This window comes from Phacochoerus africanus, chromosome 2 (genome assembly GCF_016906955.1).
Source record: "Phacochoerus africanus isolate WHEZ1 chromosome 2, ROS_Pafr_v1, whole genome shotgun sequence".
Taxonomy (NCBI): domain Eukaryota; kingdom Metazoa; phylum Chordata; class Mammalia; order Artiodactyla; family Suidae; genus Phacochoerus; species Phacochoerus africanus.
This window is the reverse complement of record NC_062545.1, coordinates 45,481,769-45,496,818: the sequence shown is the minus strand read 5'-3', so window position 1 is coordinate 45,496,818 and position 15,050 is coordinate 45,481,769. Positions and strand designations below refer to the sequence as shown.

General features: G+C 38.6%; 1 protein-coding gene across 1 annotated transcript in view; it reads left to right on the top strand.

Moving 5' to 3' along the window:
* The window catches only part of EYS (eyes shut homolog), a 1,324,234-nt gene that overhangs the window by 1,138,163 nt on the left and 171,021 nt on the right, over positions 1–15,050 (top strand). Inside the window, 1 exon segment of the mRNA XM_047769134.1 lies at positions 487–707. Within this exon segment, the coding sequence (XP_047625090.1) occupies positions 487–707 (221 nt within the window).

Below are 15,050 nucleotides of genomic sequence, written 5' to 3'. Positions count from 1 at the left end.
TTTACATCTTGCAAATAATTTTATCATCACTCTGGCCAATAAGTGTAAGCTCTATTTGCAAATATAGTCACATTCTGAGGTTCTGGGGTTAGGACTTTTACATATATATTGAGGGGAGACAAAATTCAATCCCTAACAGTAGTTAATTAATGTTATTTGGTAATATTCACATTAAAGTGCAAACGCTTGAGTTCCAAAATACATTTCAAAGTAATCAATTGGCAAGCTTTGTTGAATGTTCTATTTTTTTGTTTGCTAATATTTTTTAGATATTTTGAGAGATTCAAAGAATTGCAAAATAAAGACCCTTTTCTAAACTAACAGCCTACCACCTGCTGGTGATGACAAAACTTAAGCAGAAATTGCAAACTGTTTTGTGCAGAAAAACACATCAACACATGCAATTACAGAACGAAACATCCTAGGTCTTTCCCATATAATCTGACAACATTTTATAAGATTTTTTTGTTGTTATTTTTCCTAAAGGGATATTTTGAAAAAATGTTCCTTGGTCATATCCCGGCAAATGTTAAGATTTATAAGAATGCAGGCCACATTTATGGATTCAAGGGGTGCATTCAGGAGCTTCAAGTAAACAACAAAGAATTTTTCATCATCGAAGAAGCACTGAGTGGGAAGAACATTGAGAACTGCCTCCTCCATGGGTGTGCACATCATCTGTGCCGCAACAATGGCACCTGCGTCAGGTATGTATAAGCCTCCTGACCACCAACCAAATCCTTAAAACAACAAAACCAGCTGCACTGTTTTCGGAGTGATAGAAAAGTCTAGAATTTCCAAGTTTTTGTATGTATTACCTAGATGATGTTTGCTCAAAGAAATTTATATATTGTGTCTCCGTTGTCAAGAAATTCCTGACCTCTGAAAATACTAGGTAAGTACATCTGATTTGAACAATTCTAAATGGATCAAGTGCAATTTTACCAAGGTGTTTTTCTCTTTGAAAATATGAGTGAGAGATTATTAATCATTGATAATAGTTTTGATGCATTAATTTGTTGTTTGTTTTTTTCTTCATCTTAAAAATAAATATACTTAGATCTCTAAGCTTAGAGATGGGGAAAAAAATTATATCCATTTCTTCTTATTTGCAGTTTTTTCTTCAAGGAGGAAAAATCTTATAGAGACTTTTTTCCTCCTTGAAGTAAATATTCATCATGCTTACAAGTTTAAAATCTTTTTTTATTGGAGAAATCCATGTTTTAGTGAGGAATAATGCAATCATAGAGGGGATTTGTAAGTTGACATGGGACATTGTATAAATGGCAGATTAGATTCAGACACAGGCATAACTGACTTAAAAGCAGGCTTCTCAGTGGTTCTCCACTTGTGTGGAGTGGCATGGCATACTGATGAAATGCAGAATTTTCACATGTATGCAACCAAGATATCCATGTAAAAAACTAATTTCTGAATGACACAATGTATATATTGTTATATAAATATCTGTCAGATGAATTTTCAGCTGAGCAAGTTGTGCAATGCTGAAAGAAGGTCTTAATTAAAATTACTTTCTCTTCCACTAATGTGTCTTAAGTGAATTGACCCTGAGGGAGTCTCATTTGTACAGTGTAGAAAATATTTCCCAATTTCTTCAATCCTCTGAGAAGTCTTTATTTCAGGGCTACAAATAATGACAGAGGGGAAGCTGAAAGGTATAGAGATTATAATAATTCAAGTCAAGTAAACATTGACCAAATCTCACCGGAAATATTTTAATTAATTCTCCTTAGTGTTTCTAAGGGGCAAGGTATCAAATAGTTAATGACTCTATAAAAGTAAACATTTATGTGCATGGTGTGAGAAAGAGAAAAATTCTATCAAAAAAAGTAGGATAGGAAATGGCAGGCAGAGATGGGTTCTGAAAATAATCCTCAAATAGAGAAAGAAAAAAGAGAGAGAGAATGAAATGGCAAAGAAAAGGACAGAGGAATGGACAAGTATGATAAAGTCAGGATGATGTTTTTACCAGGCAGTCACAAACTGACCATAATAAACTTGAAGAAAATGCATAACAGGAGAGGATGATAGCACTTAGAGTGTCTAAAACTTTTCCTTCTGATTAACTGTGTCTAAGTCTGTGACTTGATCTACACATTTGTAAAATAACAACCTATCTCATATAGGGAAGGTATACAGATAAAGTTTTAAAGGATTTTAAAAGAGTGAATTTTCCTTGGCCATCAACACTTGCCTGAAGGAAACAAGATCAAGGATTTACTGATTAAGTACTCTGTTTTATAAGGAACCCATTAATAATGATTATTTTTAAAACTGTAATGCAAAAATTATCCAACAGGACAACCTTCAGAGCCCTACAGAAAATAACAATAATAATAATGCATTTTTGCCTAATTAAGTGAAATAGAAACAGGAAAAAATCTTCTGCTGCTGACTTTCTAAAGCCTGAAGCCTGTGACTTGCCTTTAACCAAGAGAATAACAAAAACAATAGGGTGATGAGATGTCACTTCCTTGTGTTGTTTACAAAGGGTTGTGAGCTGCCCCTTACAAGACTCTCTCACTCTTGCTGGCTTTCATGATGCATGAAACAATTTGGGGAAGGTCCATGTGACAGGACACTGAGGGTGACTTCCTGCAGCCAGCAACCAGAGAAGCGCTGAGGGTGGCCATTGACTGACAGCCAGCAGACACCGAGGTCCTCAGTTCTATCACTGCAAGAAACTAAATTTCACCAACAATCGAATAAGCTTGGGAGCAGGACTTCCTCCAACTGAATGTTGATAAGACCCCAACCTGACCAGCACCCTGACTAAACTCGTGAGGTCTTGTACAGAGGACCCAGTGAAGACTTACCAAACTCTTCACTCAAGGAAACAATGAGATAATAAATGCATATTGTTTGCTGCTGACTCTGTGGTAACTTCATAATGCAGCAAAAGAAAACAAATACACTGTAATTTTCTACATGTGTCTAGCATCACCTGCTTGGGGAAATAAATAAGAGTTAGTTTTACTTTAGAACATGAACTGTCTGAGATATTGTAAGCCAGATACATGTTTAACAAAATAAATCTATTTTCATAAATTAAAAGAACCTCAGAGTTCTCTTGCGGAACAGCAGGTTAAGGATTCAGTGTTGTCACTGCAGCGGCTCAAGTTGCTGCTGCGGCAAGGGTTCAGTCCCTGATCCGAGAACTTCCACATGCCATGGGTGTAGCCAAAAATAAGAAATAAATAAATAAAACAACTTCATGTTAATGGCAATTTAAGTTACCTACTATGTACTTGAAAATAAAAGCAAATGTAATTATCCTAATAGGATAGTTATAAGCAGTCCTCAGTTGAATTATACTTTATATGTTCATTTTCTATGTGTCTTCCAACAAATACTGCCTGAGGACCAACTAAGAGCCAAGGGGTTTGCGAAACAAAGATGTGTATTCAAGACACCATCCTGCTGCACACAAGGAGTTTTCTCTCTAGCATAGAAATTTTATCAGCTCTTCAGGCCTTAGGGTAAATCTTCCCACAAAAATGTATCTGTTGGTAATATACATCATTGTGGTCTTTCATATCCATTTCTCAATCTTTCAAACTCTCAACCTCTACTCCAGAGAAATTCATACAAATGTCAACAGATTTTGGCAAGCACTATTTAAGTTCTTCCAGATCTGGATGTACTTTTTACTGCCAATCAAATAGAGACTGACCAGCTGTGTACCCAACAAATAAAACACTTCTTCACATCCTATGAGCAACATGATTTCTATCTTGATTGCCAATGATGAACTTCCACAAATTACCCTTGGCATCTCTGCATACAGGACACGCTGATCTACAGCACCTATTGCTTCATTTCAGCATCTCCCAGTGCACGCCCGCACCAAGATCCACTGGAGTTGGTCAGTTCCCAAACAACAACAAAAATAGACTTCTCAGATGGCTCATAAAGACAGTCCCTAGGAGGTCAAAAATTTGCCACAAGAAGGGCACAGGTAGCTACAGGTCCACAGGGAAGCTCGTTGAATGAGAATGCTGTTTTCATTCCTCCCTGTTCTGTCTAAAACCCTAGTACCCAATTACTTCATCATCCTGTGCAGAGCACTTCATCATCCTGTGCAGTAACCCAAAAGAAAGCCAGGATATGTACTGAAGGATGACTCCATGAGGCCGTGGGCAGCTTCAGTCCATCAAGAAGAACATAGCAAAGAAGTAGGTCCCAAAGAACCACTACCATGACCAGCACTCTGCCCCCAGCAGAAGCCTGCCCACACGTAGAATACAATGAGTGGTTGTAACACTTTCCAACCAAGGAACCAAGAGAACCCTGCTCCTGAGCCCCATCCTACCTTAGAAAAAAATGAATCTGAACTGAATTGATGCCTTTGGAAACTCACTTCTCGTCTATGCTGTTGGCCAATGTCAAAGGTTCCTTTCCTCTCTGTGCTGCCATATCATAAAATGCATCTCTTCAAGATCTTCCAAACTCTCTTCCAACTCTTTTCACCCTTTGGGTCTGTCCTTGCCTTCTGACTTGATCCCATTCCTGAGTCTAGCCAGGCAGACTAGGAGGTCTGCCAAGCAGAAGGTGAGACTCTAAACTCACCTCCTCTTTTCTCCTACTTTCCCAAAAGGGAGATTAGATTTAAAACAGCTTTCAAAATAGCAGAGCAATTTAAGTAAGCTAAATTAATATCTGACATGTCTGGATCCAAAGAGAATGGATGAAATGACCTGATGGAATTCTTTTTATGTCCATGAGTTTTATTATTTTATTTTCAAAGTAATAGAACATCTATGTTCAGAATAAGAATCATTGTTACAAAGACAAGAAGAATATTCGTGAACCTTTCTGCTTTCTTGTCTCAACATATAGACACTAGTATTTTAAGACTACAGCATGTGTACATGATATTTTACTTAAAAAGGCAAAATAATAATTTCTTATTATAATTTAGTTGTTCTAGTCCAGGGACTGTCTCATCTAAAGATTGGGGAATGCCTTGTAATGAAGAAGAAATGTTTTGGTTTACACACACACGCCCACACACACACACATGCACCTGAGCTTTCTAATCCTTATGTTCTGGGAATGAAGGCCCATTTTTTCCAACATGTAAAGGCTAACAGTGGTTTAATAAGAGATAATCCTAAAAGATGTGTGCTCTAAACAAGAGGAGAATGGTAAGTGAACAGAAGTTCAGTAGCAGATAGAGCTACACTTTAAAGTTTACAAAATATACACATAGCTATTTATAAGCAAAGTCTTCATTAATTTTAGCATCTTGGTTGATTTTTTTTTTGTCCTTTTTTTTTTAGGGATGCACATGGCATATGGAGGTTCCCAGGCTAGGGGTCAAATAAGAGCTGCAGCTGCTGGTCTATACCACAGCCACAGCAATGCAGGATCCAAGCCGCATCTGCAACCTACACCACAGCTCTCAGCAACACCAGATCCTTAACCCACTGAGCAAGGCCAGGGATCAAACCCCAGTCTTCATGGATACTAGTCAGGTTCATTACTGATGAGCCACGACGGGAACTCCTTACTAGGTTGGTTGATATAATTTGCTATTATTAAGTGCTCTCCTACATTGTCTATGAAATTAATCTGCTTAAAGAAGACAAATTTCATGTCGAAAAGTACTAAGGGAAGTAACACTTCAGCAGCTTTACTGAGCAAATGTCATTCTGCTTTGAGTACCATCACATGTTTCTGGACAGTAGCCAATCTTTTTTCATTTCATTATAAATCTGGGCTAGAATTTCAAACCCCTGTGGTTGCTCATTTCAGAGAAATCCAAATTGCATGTAGTGAAATTCAGTTTAGAAAAGTGATACAGAAGGGTTATTCTGAGTACCCGAATCTCTACGGACTTTGAACAAGCTGCTTCTGAAAGGGCACAGGAAGGTTAGCAAATTAAACAGATAACATTTAAATCACATTCTCTTTTCTGTGCCAGATGTTTTAAAATAGGTTAAACAATAATTAAAAAGGAGCATCAGGTTGGGGAATATACCCTAGATAACAACTGCACTAAGAACTTATGTCACTGACATTACAGTGAATAATTATTGAGACATGAATTTTAGACTTAGTCTTAATTTTACCAGGAGCTAAGCATGTTGGAATGGATTTGACCATGTGTTGAAAGCCAGTAATCCCTACATATGAATGAATGCGCTTTCTGTGCCTCTCATTGTTCTCCTAGCTTTGATTATCACTAACCAGGGCTGCCCTCCATAGACTAGGGCAGGGGTCAACCAACTGGTTTTGTAGAGGGCCAGATAGCAAATAGTCTAGACTTTGCTTCACAACTATTCATTCAAAACTCTGCCACTGTAACAGTAAAGCAGTCATTGACAGCAGCTGTGTTCCAATAAAATTTTATTTGTAGAACAAGTGCTTGGCATAATTTGGTCTGAGAGCCATAGTCTGCAAATCACTGCCCTTTGCCAACAAATGGATAAAATAGTTTTACTCAATTAATTGATTAGGAAAGTCCAACTCAATTAGAGTCCAATTTAATTTTTCCATATTAAGCAATGTTTTATATATATACACATATACATGTACATATGTACATACATATACATATATACACATATATACATATATATTATATATTATAAGTATTGGTTCACTTAATTATGAAGGCTGAGAAGTCCCACTATGTGCCACCTGCAAGCCAATGGTATAGATTCCAGTCTGAGTCTGAAGGCCTGAAATCCAGAGTGTTGAGGGTAGAAGGTCAAAGTCACAGCTCATGGTCAGGCCGAGAGTAAGCCCAGCCTTCCTCCACTTTTGTTCTGCTCACACCCTCAGGGGATGGGCGAGGCCCCCCCCCACACACACACACTGGGAAGGGCCACCTGCTTTACTCAGTCTACCAGTTCATATGCCAGTGTCTTCTGAACACAGCCCCACAGACCACTCAGAAATAATGTTTAGCCAGCTCTCTGGGCATCCTGTGGACCAATCAAGTGGACACAAAATTAACTGTAACAAGACTCTCAGAAAAATGTTTGTGTGTTTCTTAATAATAGGGAGCTTTCGTGGCCCTCCGCGTCCAGTGTGAATAGAAGCAAAAGCTGGTTTCATTCATTTTTTACTTTCCATCCATTTTTCCCTATTGTCTCATTTCATAGACATCTTTTTTGAGGTTGTCAAGTGAAAAAAAAAAAGTCATTTTTCATGATTCCTAAGGTATTTAGTTCTCAGATCCTTTAGCACTTCTCATAAATTGAACTTGAAATGGCCATGGTAACAACTACTACAGAATACAAAGGATCTAGGTATAGTGCCCAACTGTTCCATCTGTCCTGTAATAAGTGGCAACATCCCATAAATGTCCCACTTGTCTTCACTGCCATGTCACAGCAGCATGTAGGTAGGCAACATGGCTGAGATCTTTTAGTTAATACACTGTATCCTGGCCAGGTTACCCCTAATCCAGCTCAGCAGTGACCCAAGTCCTCTAAATACCAAGGGGGAAATGTGTCTGTTTCATGTCAATTTCTTACCACACATTGAGACTAATAACACTGTCAAATATTTAACCCTTCTTTGTTGCTGTTCTGCCTGCATTCAACATCTTTGAAATTGTCCTCAGGATTTAAATGTCTCTTTCACAGTAGGATGCCTTTGTATTTAGTTAGAGAGTTCTCATCTGTAAACGCTTGCTAAGCATCCAAGCATCTCAATTATAGGTGGCCCCTACTGCTCAAACAAGAGGAAAAGGGAAAATATCTAACCAAGTTGCAGGCAGAAACTTACAATCATGTGTAGTGTCCCCCTTTCTTTCAAATATGTTAATTAATTGTGCATTAAAGACATTTATTTATGTACAGCATTAATTAAAATCAGTTTCAGTTTTATGGGGTACAGATATTTAAAAGTTTTATTTTTCTTCTCTCACTGATTTCAAACATGCTCTGTGGGATTTTACTTTCCTGTAACAGAATATCATGCAGGTTCATGTTCACATATTCAAAGCATCTGATTTGGCCTCCTTCAGCTTAAGACTTCTATCTCATATGCTGCTGGGCAGCAGCCAGCCTCCTGCCCAGCTGGATGGACTTCAGTTCAAAAACTTTCATGGGGACAGAATGTGATATGTCCCTCTTGTTGCTTCACTATCCCTCTTCTGCTTCTTGCTTCTCTAGATTTGGGGCTATGGGCGGGGAAGGGGGAGCAGGAAGGATTTAATTCTAAAAGATTCAAAGGTTTTCTTATTAACTGGTACCCTATGGCTCTGTATGTTCTCCCTGTGACAGAAGCTTGGGACTGGGTCTCTTGACACACGCATGTGTGTGTTCACTAAGCCCCAGCACAGTTGCCTGAGGGGCAAAGTTCTCCCAATCTTCTATTTCACAGATCCTTACCCACCGTGTCCCCTCACCCGGCCGCAGAGTGGGTTTCCTCTGAAGCTAAGGAGTAATTAGAAGCCCCCACCCTTGCACAAGTCCTGCTGAGACTTGGGAGTTGCTAGGAATTGCAGGGGTTTGTGAATCGTCCTCTTTCAGAGTGGAAACCTGATTGCAGTTGGGAAGTATTGCTATGAAAGCATTTCCTATGAAGAGCCTAAGGAGTTTTTGTTGTTTTTTTTTTGTTGTTTTATTTTATTGGGGTAGAGTTGATTTACAATGTTGTATTAGCTTTAGGTTTACAGCAAAGTGAATCATTTATACATATGCATGTCCATTCTTTTATCTCATATAGGTTATTAGAGAACATCGAGTAGACCTCCCTGTGCTATACAGTAGGTCCCTGTTAGTCATCTCTTCTCTATGTAGTACTCTGTATGTGTTAATCCCATCCCAAGGAGATTTCAGAGAGGTAGCTGACTCTCTCCAGGTTGCTCTATAATTCATTATTATTTCTTTTCTCATTGGAAATATTCACTTTTACACATAAGTTTTGTATATGTATTTTTTAATCCTTTTGGTTATAAAGGAGCAAAACTTATATAAGCTGTGTGCCCCACAAAATCTAGACTCAAATCTACCTGGCAGGCAATCCCCTTAGGCAGGATCCTGGCTAAGAAGGTAACTCAAGGCAAGTGGCAAAGGTTAATTTTCAAAAAAATATCAACCTGGCTTTCATAAAAGTATTTAATGAACACATACCAAAATGATATTTATCTCATTAACGACAGAACCAGCAAGTTGGTAAGGCTGGTTCAAAGCGAATTCAGGAGACTGAGCATATGCAGGCACTGAATGAAAGCTGAACTAAGATCATTAGGTTGGAGACAAAACTCATTAGTATCCTACAAAGGAATAAGGTGTAAATTTGCTGTTTTCTTTTCTACGAGGCTGTACTCATTTGCATCTCTATCAGACAAAATTCTACAAGTTAGCGTGTAACTTCCCAGAGTCCGGGCTTAATCAGTAGTAAATAGCCGAATAAAAATGCCTTTTCCTGGAAAATTACACAATCCTTAGGCAGACCTGTTAGATGACACCCTACTATGATATGAATAGAACACGAAGTTATCGTTTTGCTTTATTTCTAAGTTTTGAACATCTTCTGAGCACCAGCCACTTTCTGCATTATCAAGAGATGGGAGTGTCAGTGGCTTCATTGCTACCCCACTGCTTTTCTGCATGTTCAACAAGCTGGAGGCGACCACAAGCAAAACAGTACTAAGAAAAAACAGACCCACCTAAGTCTTCCATAGCATGAAAAGCAAATATCCAATACTATGACTAAGGGAAAAAAAAGAAAAATGAAAACACAGGCATGTTTTAGCTCTTTATTGCTTAGACTAGTTTGGTAATTTTTTTTTCTGATTTTTTCCTGGAATAGCCATGTTTAGAAGTTCATTTTAATCTGAGTCTGCTTGATTAAAATGGGATTTGTGCCTCTCACACCACCAGCACGATGGAGAACCTCTTTTATGTGAAGTTGTGTGATGAGCATGGGATTTACAAAGATGGCAAAGACATGGAATCATTGTCTACATACACTGTTGCTTATGCTAATCTCAGGTTTGTAGAACACTCAGGGCTGTGGACTAACATGAGTTTTTTCACGTATACATATAAGTGCAATCTTAGGTTAAAGCAGCCAAGGTTTCACAGCCTGTTGTTTATCTTTTTGCTCTCATTTTCTTTCCCCCATTCTACAAGTGCCAGGCATTGTAAAAATGGATTGATGTGGGATCATTTGCTTTTTGCTTGGAGAGGGTGACTGAGGCTGCAAGGTTTTTAGTTGCTTATAAAAGTGCATCGCGTGTTTGGAAAACATAACTCTCACCGAAGTACCACTGTAAGCGTTACGGGGTTCTCGGTAAAGTACAAACACAGTTTAAATGGATTGTCTAACCACTTTTATTACTGCCATCCTTGCGTGTAGCAACAAGTGTTGGGCATTTGTTTTTATGGAGCAGAAAGCATCTTGGTCCTCCGCAGAGTTTCATTAAAGTGATGATCACAAACAGAATTATATTTAAATGAGAACAAAAATAAACATGGAAAAAATTATATCATTTACACCAAATTTGAAAAGTCTTGAAGAATTCAGTGTTTCAAGATTTGACTAATGGAGAAAATCACTAACAAATTCCACACATCATTTTTACATCGTATGCATGCAGCAAGGTCAAACAAGTAGGGGGGGAAAAAAATCTCATCTTCAATTTTCTCTACCCTTAGGTAATAATACGTAGAGAACTCATTTACCCTGATTGATCTTTCTGGGCATAAGAGACCTCTCTGGCTTAAATCCCATCTGAAAACTGTCTTTCCTCTCCTTTTCTTATGGAATAATAACATTTTTTTCCCCTCTACTTCAAAGAACAACCAAGTAAAATATGAGCTGCTAACATGCTATCCTTGACTGTTGTGCTTAAAAACCTATTTGTTAATAGGGTTTTTAAAGTAGGGAATTATGTGTTAAAACGTGTTTGTTTTGTAACTGGAAATATTTATTCTTGTTTTTAATCTACATGGTTTACTACTTACAGATTGCATTTGTGTGCACTGCACACACAGAGATTTAGTAAATTGTGTTAATCACTATGATTTTTACGTATAATTAGACATGCCACTGTTAAAATTGTGTGAAAAGCTTGACAAAATAAAAACAGTAAAGTGAAAGCTGGAATCAAATGTGAGAAATCTAGACTCCCTCAGCTTAGGTTTGCAAAATGCTTAAACCAAGGAGTTTAAATAATTGATTTAGGGAGGAAATAAACCAACCCTTCTGATTCAGCAGTAGACAAAGTTCCCAAGCCTTATGTTTTGTTCCTGGCCCATTTGCTGGCATATTATGTACCTTAGGAAAATTGTTTAACCTTTATTCTAAGAAAATGAAGTAAAAATTTTTCCATCTGCCTTCCTAAACCCCAAAGTGATATGGAGACAAAAGTTAAAACTTGGTAAAGACTTGGAGACTATAAAGACTAGATGGAAAAACCCTGGAAAATAAATGTGATTATTGTTTGTTGACATTAAAATGCAATAGTAGCTTCGGACAAATACTGTCCAGTTATCAACTCTGCAGATTGCCATTAACTTAACAGTCACCAAGTGTCTTTCTTTTGGAAAATGATACAATGGCATTGTTTTGATGTGGGTTTGTTTGGTTTTTTTTTTTTTAATTTTCTTGAAGTTTAGTTGACTTACAATGTTATAGTAGTTTCAGGGGCACAGCAAAGTGATGTGATTTTATTAAAATGCTCTTAATACTTAAAGTATCTTTGGAAGACAGATTTAAATCTCTGTCTCACAAATGGGAAAAGGGATATAAGTTGAGTTCAGAGGTTTGTTTAAGTCAACACTGATAGTAGAGACAAGATAAATCTTCTAGACTTTTTGTCTCAAGCTTGCAATATAAATCAGTTACCTGTTCCATCACCCCCAAAAATCTAAGTGATTTGGTAGCTATTTTCAGCAATTCTCTAACTTGAGAATTACAGTGACGGTCTTGGCTATATATATAAAGATCAAAGCTTGGAGTTCCCGTTGTGACTCAGCAGGTTACAAACCATTGAGGAGGTAGATTCCATCCCTGGCTTCACTCAGTGGGTTCAGGATCTGACATTGCCACAAGTTGCAGTGTGGGTCACAGATGCAGCTCAGATCCAGAGTTGCTGTGGCTGTAGCGTAGGCCACAGCTGCAGCTCCGTTTTGACCCCTGGCCTGGGGAAATTCCATGTGTCACAGATGTGGCTGTAAAGAAAGAAAAAAAAAAAAAAAAACTATGACTTCTTTGTCACAGATCTAACAGGCAGAAGGTCTGTGTCTTGCCCTTACTAAGTATGACACTAACAACTTCTGGATTTCATTTTCATCATTTTTGTAAAGTGGGGATTAAACTAGATGGGAATTTCCAAAACTATTTTTGGAGATATATTAATAACCCTTCCTCAGGAAAAGAGGTGGGAGACGGTAAATTTTTAGGTTAATTTCACAAGTGTCACATCCCCTATTCCCCTCTTGGAGTTTCACAAAGTATTTAAACATGTTAAAGAAGTCCTATCAAAGACAGCCCATTTAACTCTACTTCATGGAAGCTGCTAAACTATTTAATTTCCAAAAACGTTTTTCCAGAAGTATCTATTCACATCGCATGGAATGCTCTCTTTCTCAGAAACAGTGTGAGGAAATGCTGCATCTGATGATACAAAGTCCAACAAGTGGGATTTAGTCTACTTTTAAAAGACTTTCAAAGCAGAAGATTGTACAACAACAATTGGGAATATACATGAGTTTCATAGACTACAATACCAAAAAACCTTTATTCCTACCTAACTTACCTCTCTGTAAGCTTCTAGATATGCAGGTTTCTCTTTTCTGGATTAAGAAGTTTTGTACATATACAATTTAAATTCAATAGAACTTATTACTGACCTGGGTTCTTGGCCTTCCTTAATTAATAGAAATTGATAAGAGGCCAGACAAGAAATTCTTGGGGCCCCTGCTGCAATAGAGGGGAGCAAAAACAAGAGTTTCCTTTGCTCCCTTGCTTACTCCCTGAAGGCAGGGGTGGACTGGTTCCTTATATGGAGTGAGGGGAAGGAGGGGTCAAGGGGTCAGGCCAGAGGGGTGGCTCAGGTTGTTTGCCCACCCCTTTGATGGTGCTGGGTTCAGGGATCATGGCAGTTGAGTTTTGGGTCTCTCTGCATTTTGTTCATAATTTGCCCCAACCGCACATGCATGCAGTTATTTTTGGTCCCTTAGAGTTTCTTTGTTTTGTTGCTCGAGGAGATATTTGTCCAGGTGCAAATATATTGCAGCTACTTCAGCAAAGGGTCCTGGGTCCCAGGTCACAGCCTGTCTCAAACAGAATCTCATGTCTCAACACTGGAGTGTAGTGTTGAGTAAGGAACATATCTAGATATTAGAACTTGATGGCAAGGTTCTGACATGAATGCCCAAGTGCTCTCCCTCTCTGCTCTCTCACAAGTGCTTTGGGGCTTTTTGTTTCCTTGCCTAACTTACCCAGCCTCATAGCAACAAAAACTGAAGCCTCAAAATTGTTATAGTCCTAAATGTGAGCCACCAATATTTATATCCCATGATTTCCAAGCAACATGTTTTGCTCTCAAGACAGAGAGAGGACTGGGCCGGGGCAGGGTGGTGGAGAACAAAAGGTCAGAAGAGCTTTAGTGGCATGGAAAGAGGAAGGGCTTTGCCTCAGGGCCAGGGTGGAGTGGAGGGGACTCAGTGTCTCACTGGCCTGGGTGTGGACTCCCTACTATCACCCTAGGAGTCCTACATGCTTGAAACTTCTCTTGAGCGGAGAGTGAACCACTTGTACACCCGGGCAGGGGTGCAGACGTGAATGGACACTTGATCTCCAGATGATGTGGGACTGATCAGAGCCCCTGGGGACCCTCTTCCCCCCACCACCCCAGAGCCAGAACAACAGTGGTCATGTAGGCTCGACTTCCATATCTGCTCTTCTAAATGATGTGCTCAATTTATCCTCCCTGAGTGTCTCTTCTCATCTGACTGGAGATCACCGACACATTTCTAAGTCAAATTTGTCTAAAAATCAAAAGGCCCTTCCAGCATATTATCATTTGTAGTCTAGAAGTATATTATCTAATTTAAATATTAAGGGAAATCTAAATGATTTCCTGATTTAAATATATTGAGAAATATTTTCTTATTTTGTAGTCTACCATTGTGTATAGTAAACATCTCTTGCTGTGTATATGGAGGGCAATTGAGAAACTCTTTTAATGTCATGGTCAGATGAAGTAAATTTTCAGATGAAATAAAAATCCAGATAATGCTAGGTTGGCACAAATTACATCGACAGATAAACCATCCTCAGCGTGAAGCAGGCAGAAGAGATTACTTGGATGTTCAACACTGGCCTTGACTTCCATTGTCTGGTCTATTTTTAGCTTGATAGGGGAAGAGGTTAACTTGTAGATTTTTGTCAAATGGAGTTAAGAATAATTTTTTTCCAATGGAAAAGTACTCAAATGTTCCAGTTTATTGCCCTATTGGACATCAATCAGTTTTATATGTAATCCAGCAATCCTGTCTATCTTAATATTGCTTCTCAAATAGTCTGGAACCTAGTGTTGATGTCTTACTGATTTCTTTATTAATTACTGAGTTAAATAATACCTTGACATGCATTCCTATTATATTTATATGAGAGTCATAGCTTCACTGGTATAAACTATACCTTATCAGAATTGCTTTTCCACTTTCCTTTCCCTCATCGTTTTTATATAAAATAAAGCAGATGAAAATGTAGACCAAGTGAGGAAATGGTCACAATGGAGGAAGAGAAAGGCAACGTCAACCCTCCTGCCCCAAGATGAGGAAAAAAGCATCACTTCTTCCCCAGCAGCAAGTTGTTCTCACTCATCCCATAGAGCTTCTATCCTGGGGACCATGCACAGCCAGCATCCTAGATATGGAGCCACTGCAGTTACACAGTGAGCTTTACCCTCAAAAACTCTGCAACAGAGGCTTGATGCTCTGGTGCTACTGTCCTGAAACTCTCTGTACATCGTCTGTGATTTTAGCTTTTGTTAGAGAGTTAAGAAGAGACAATGGCCCTAGAGTCCTGTGTTCCCACACTCCCCGGGTCTC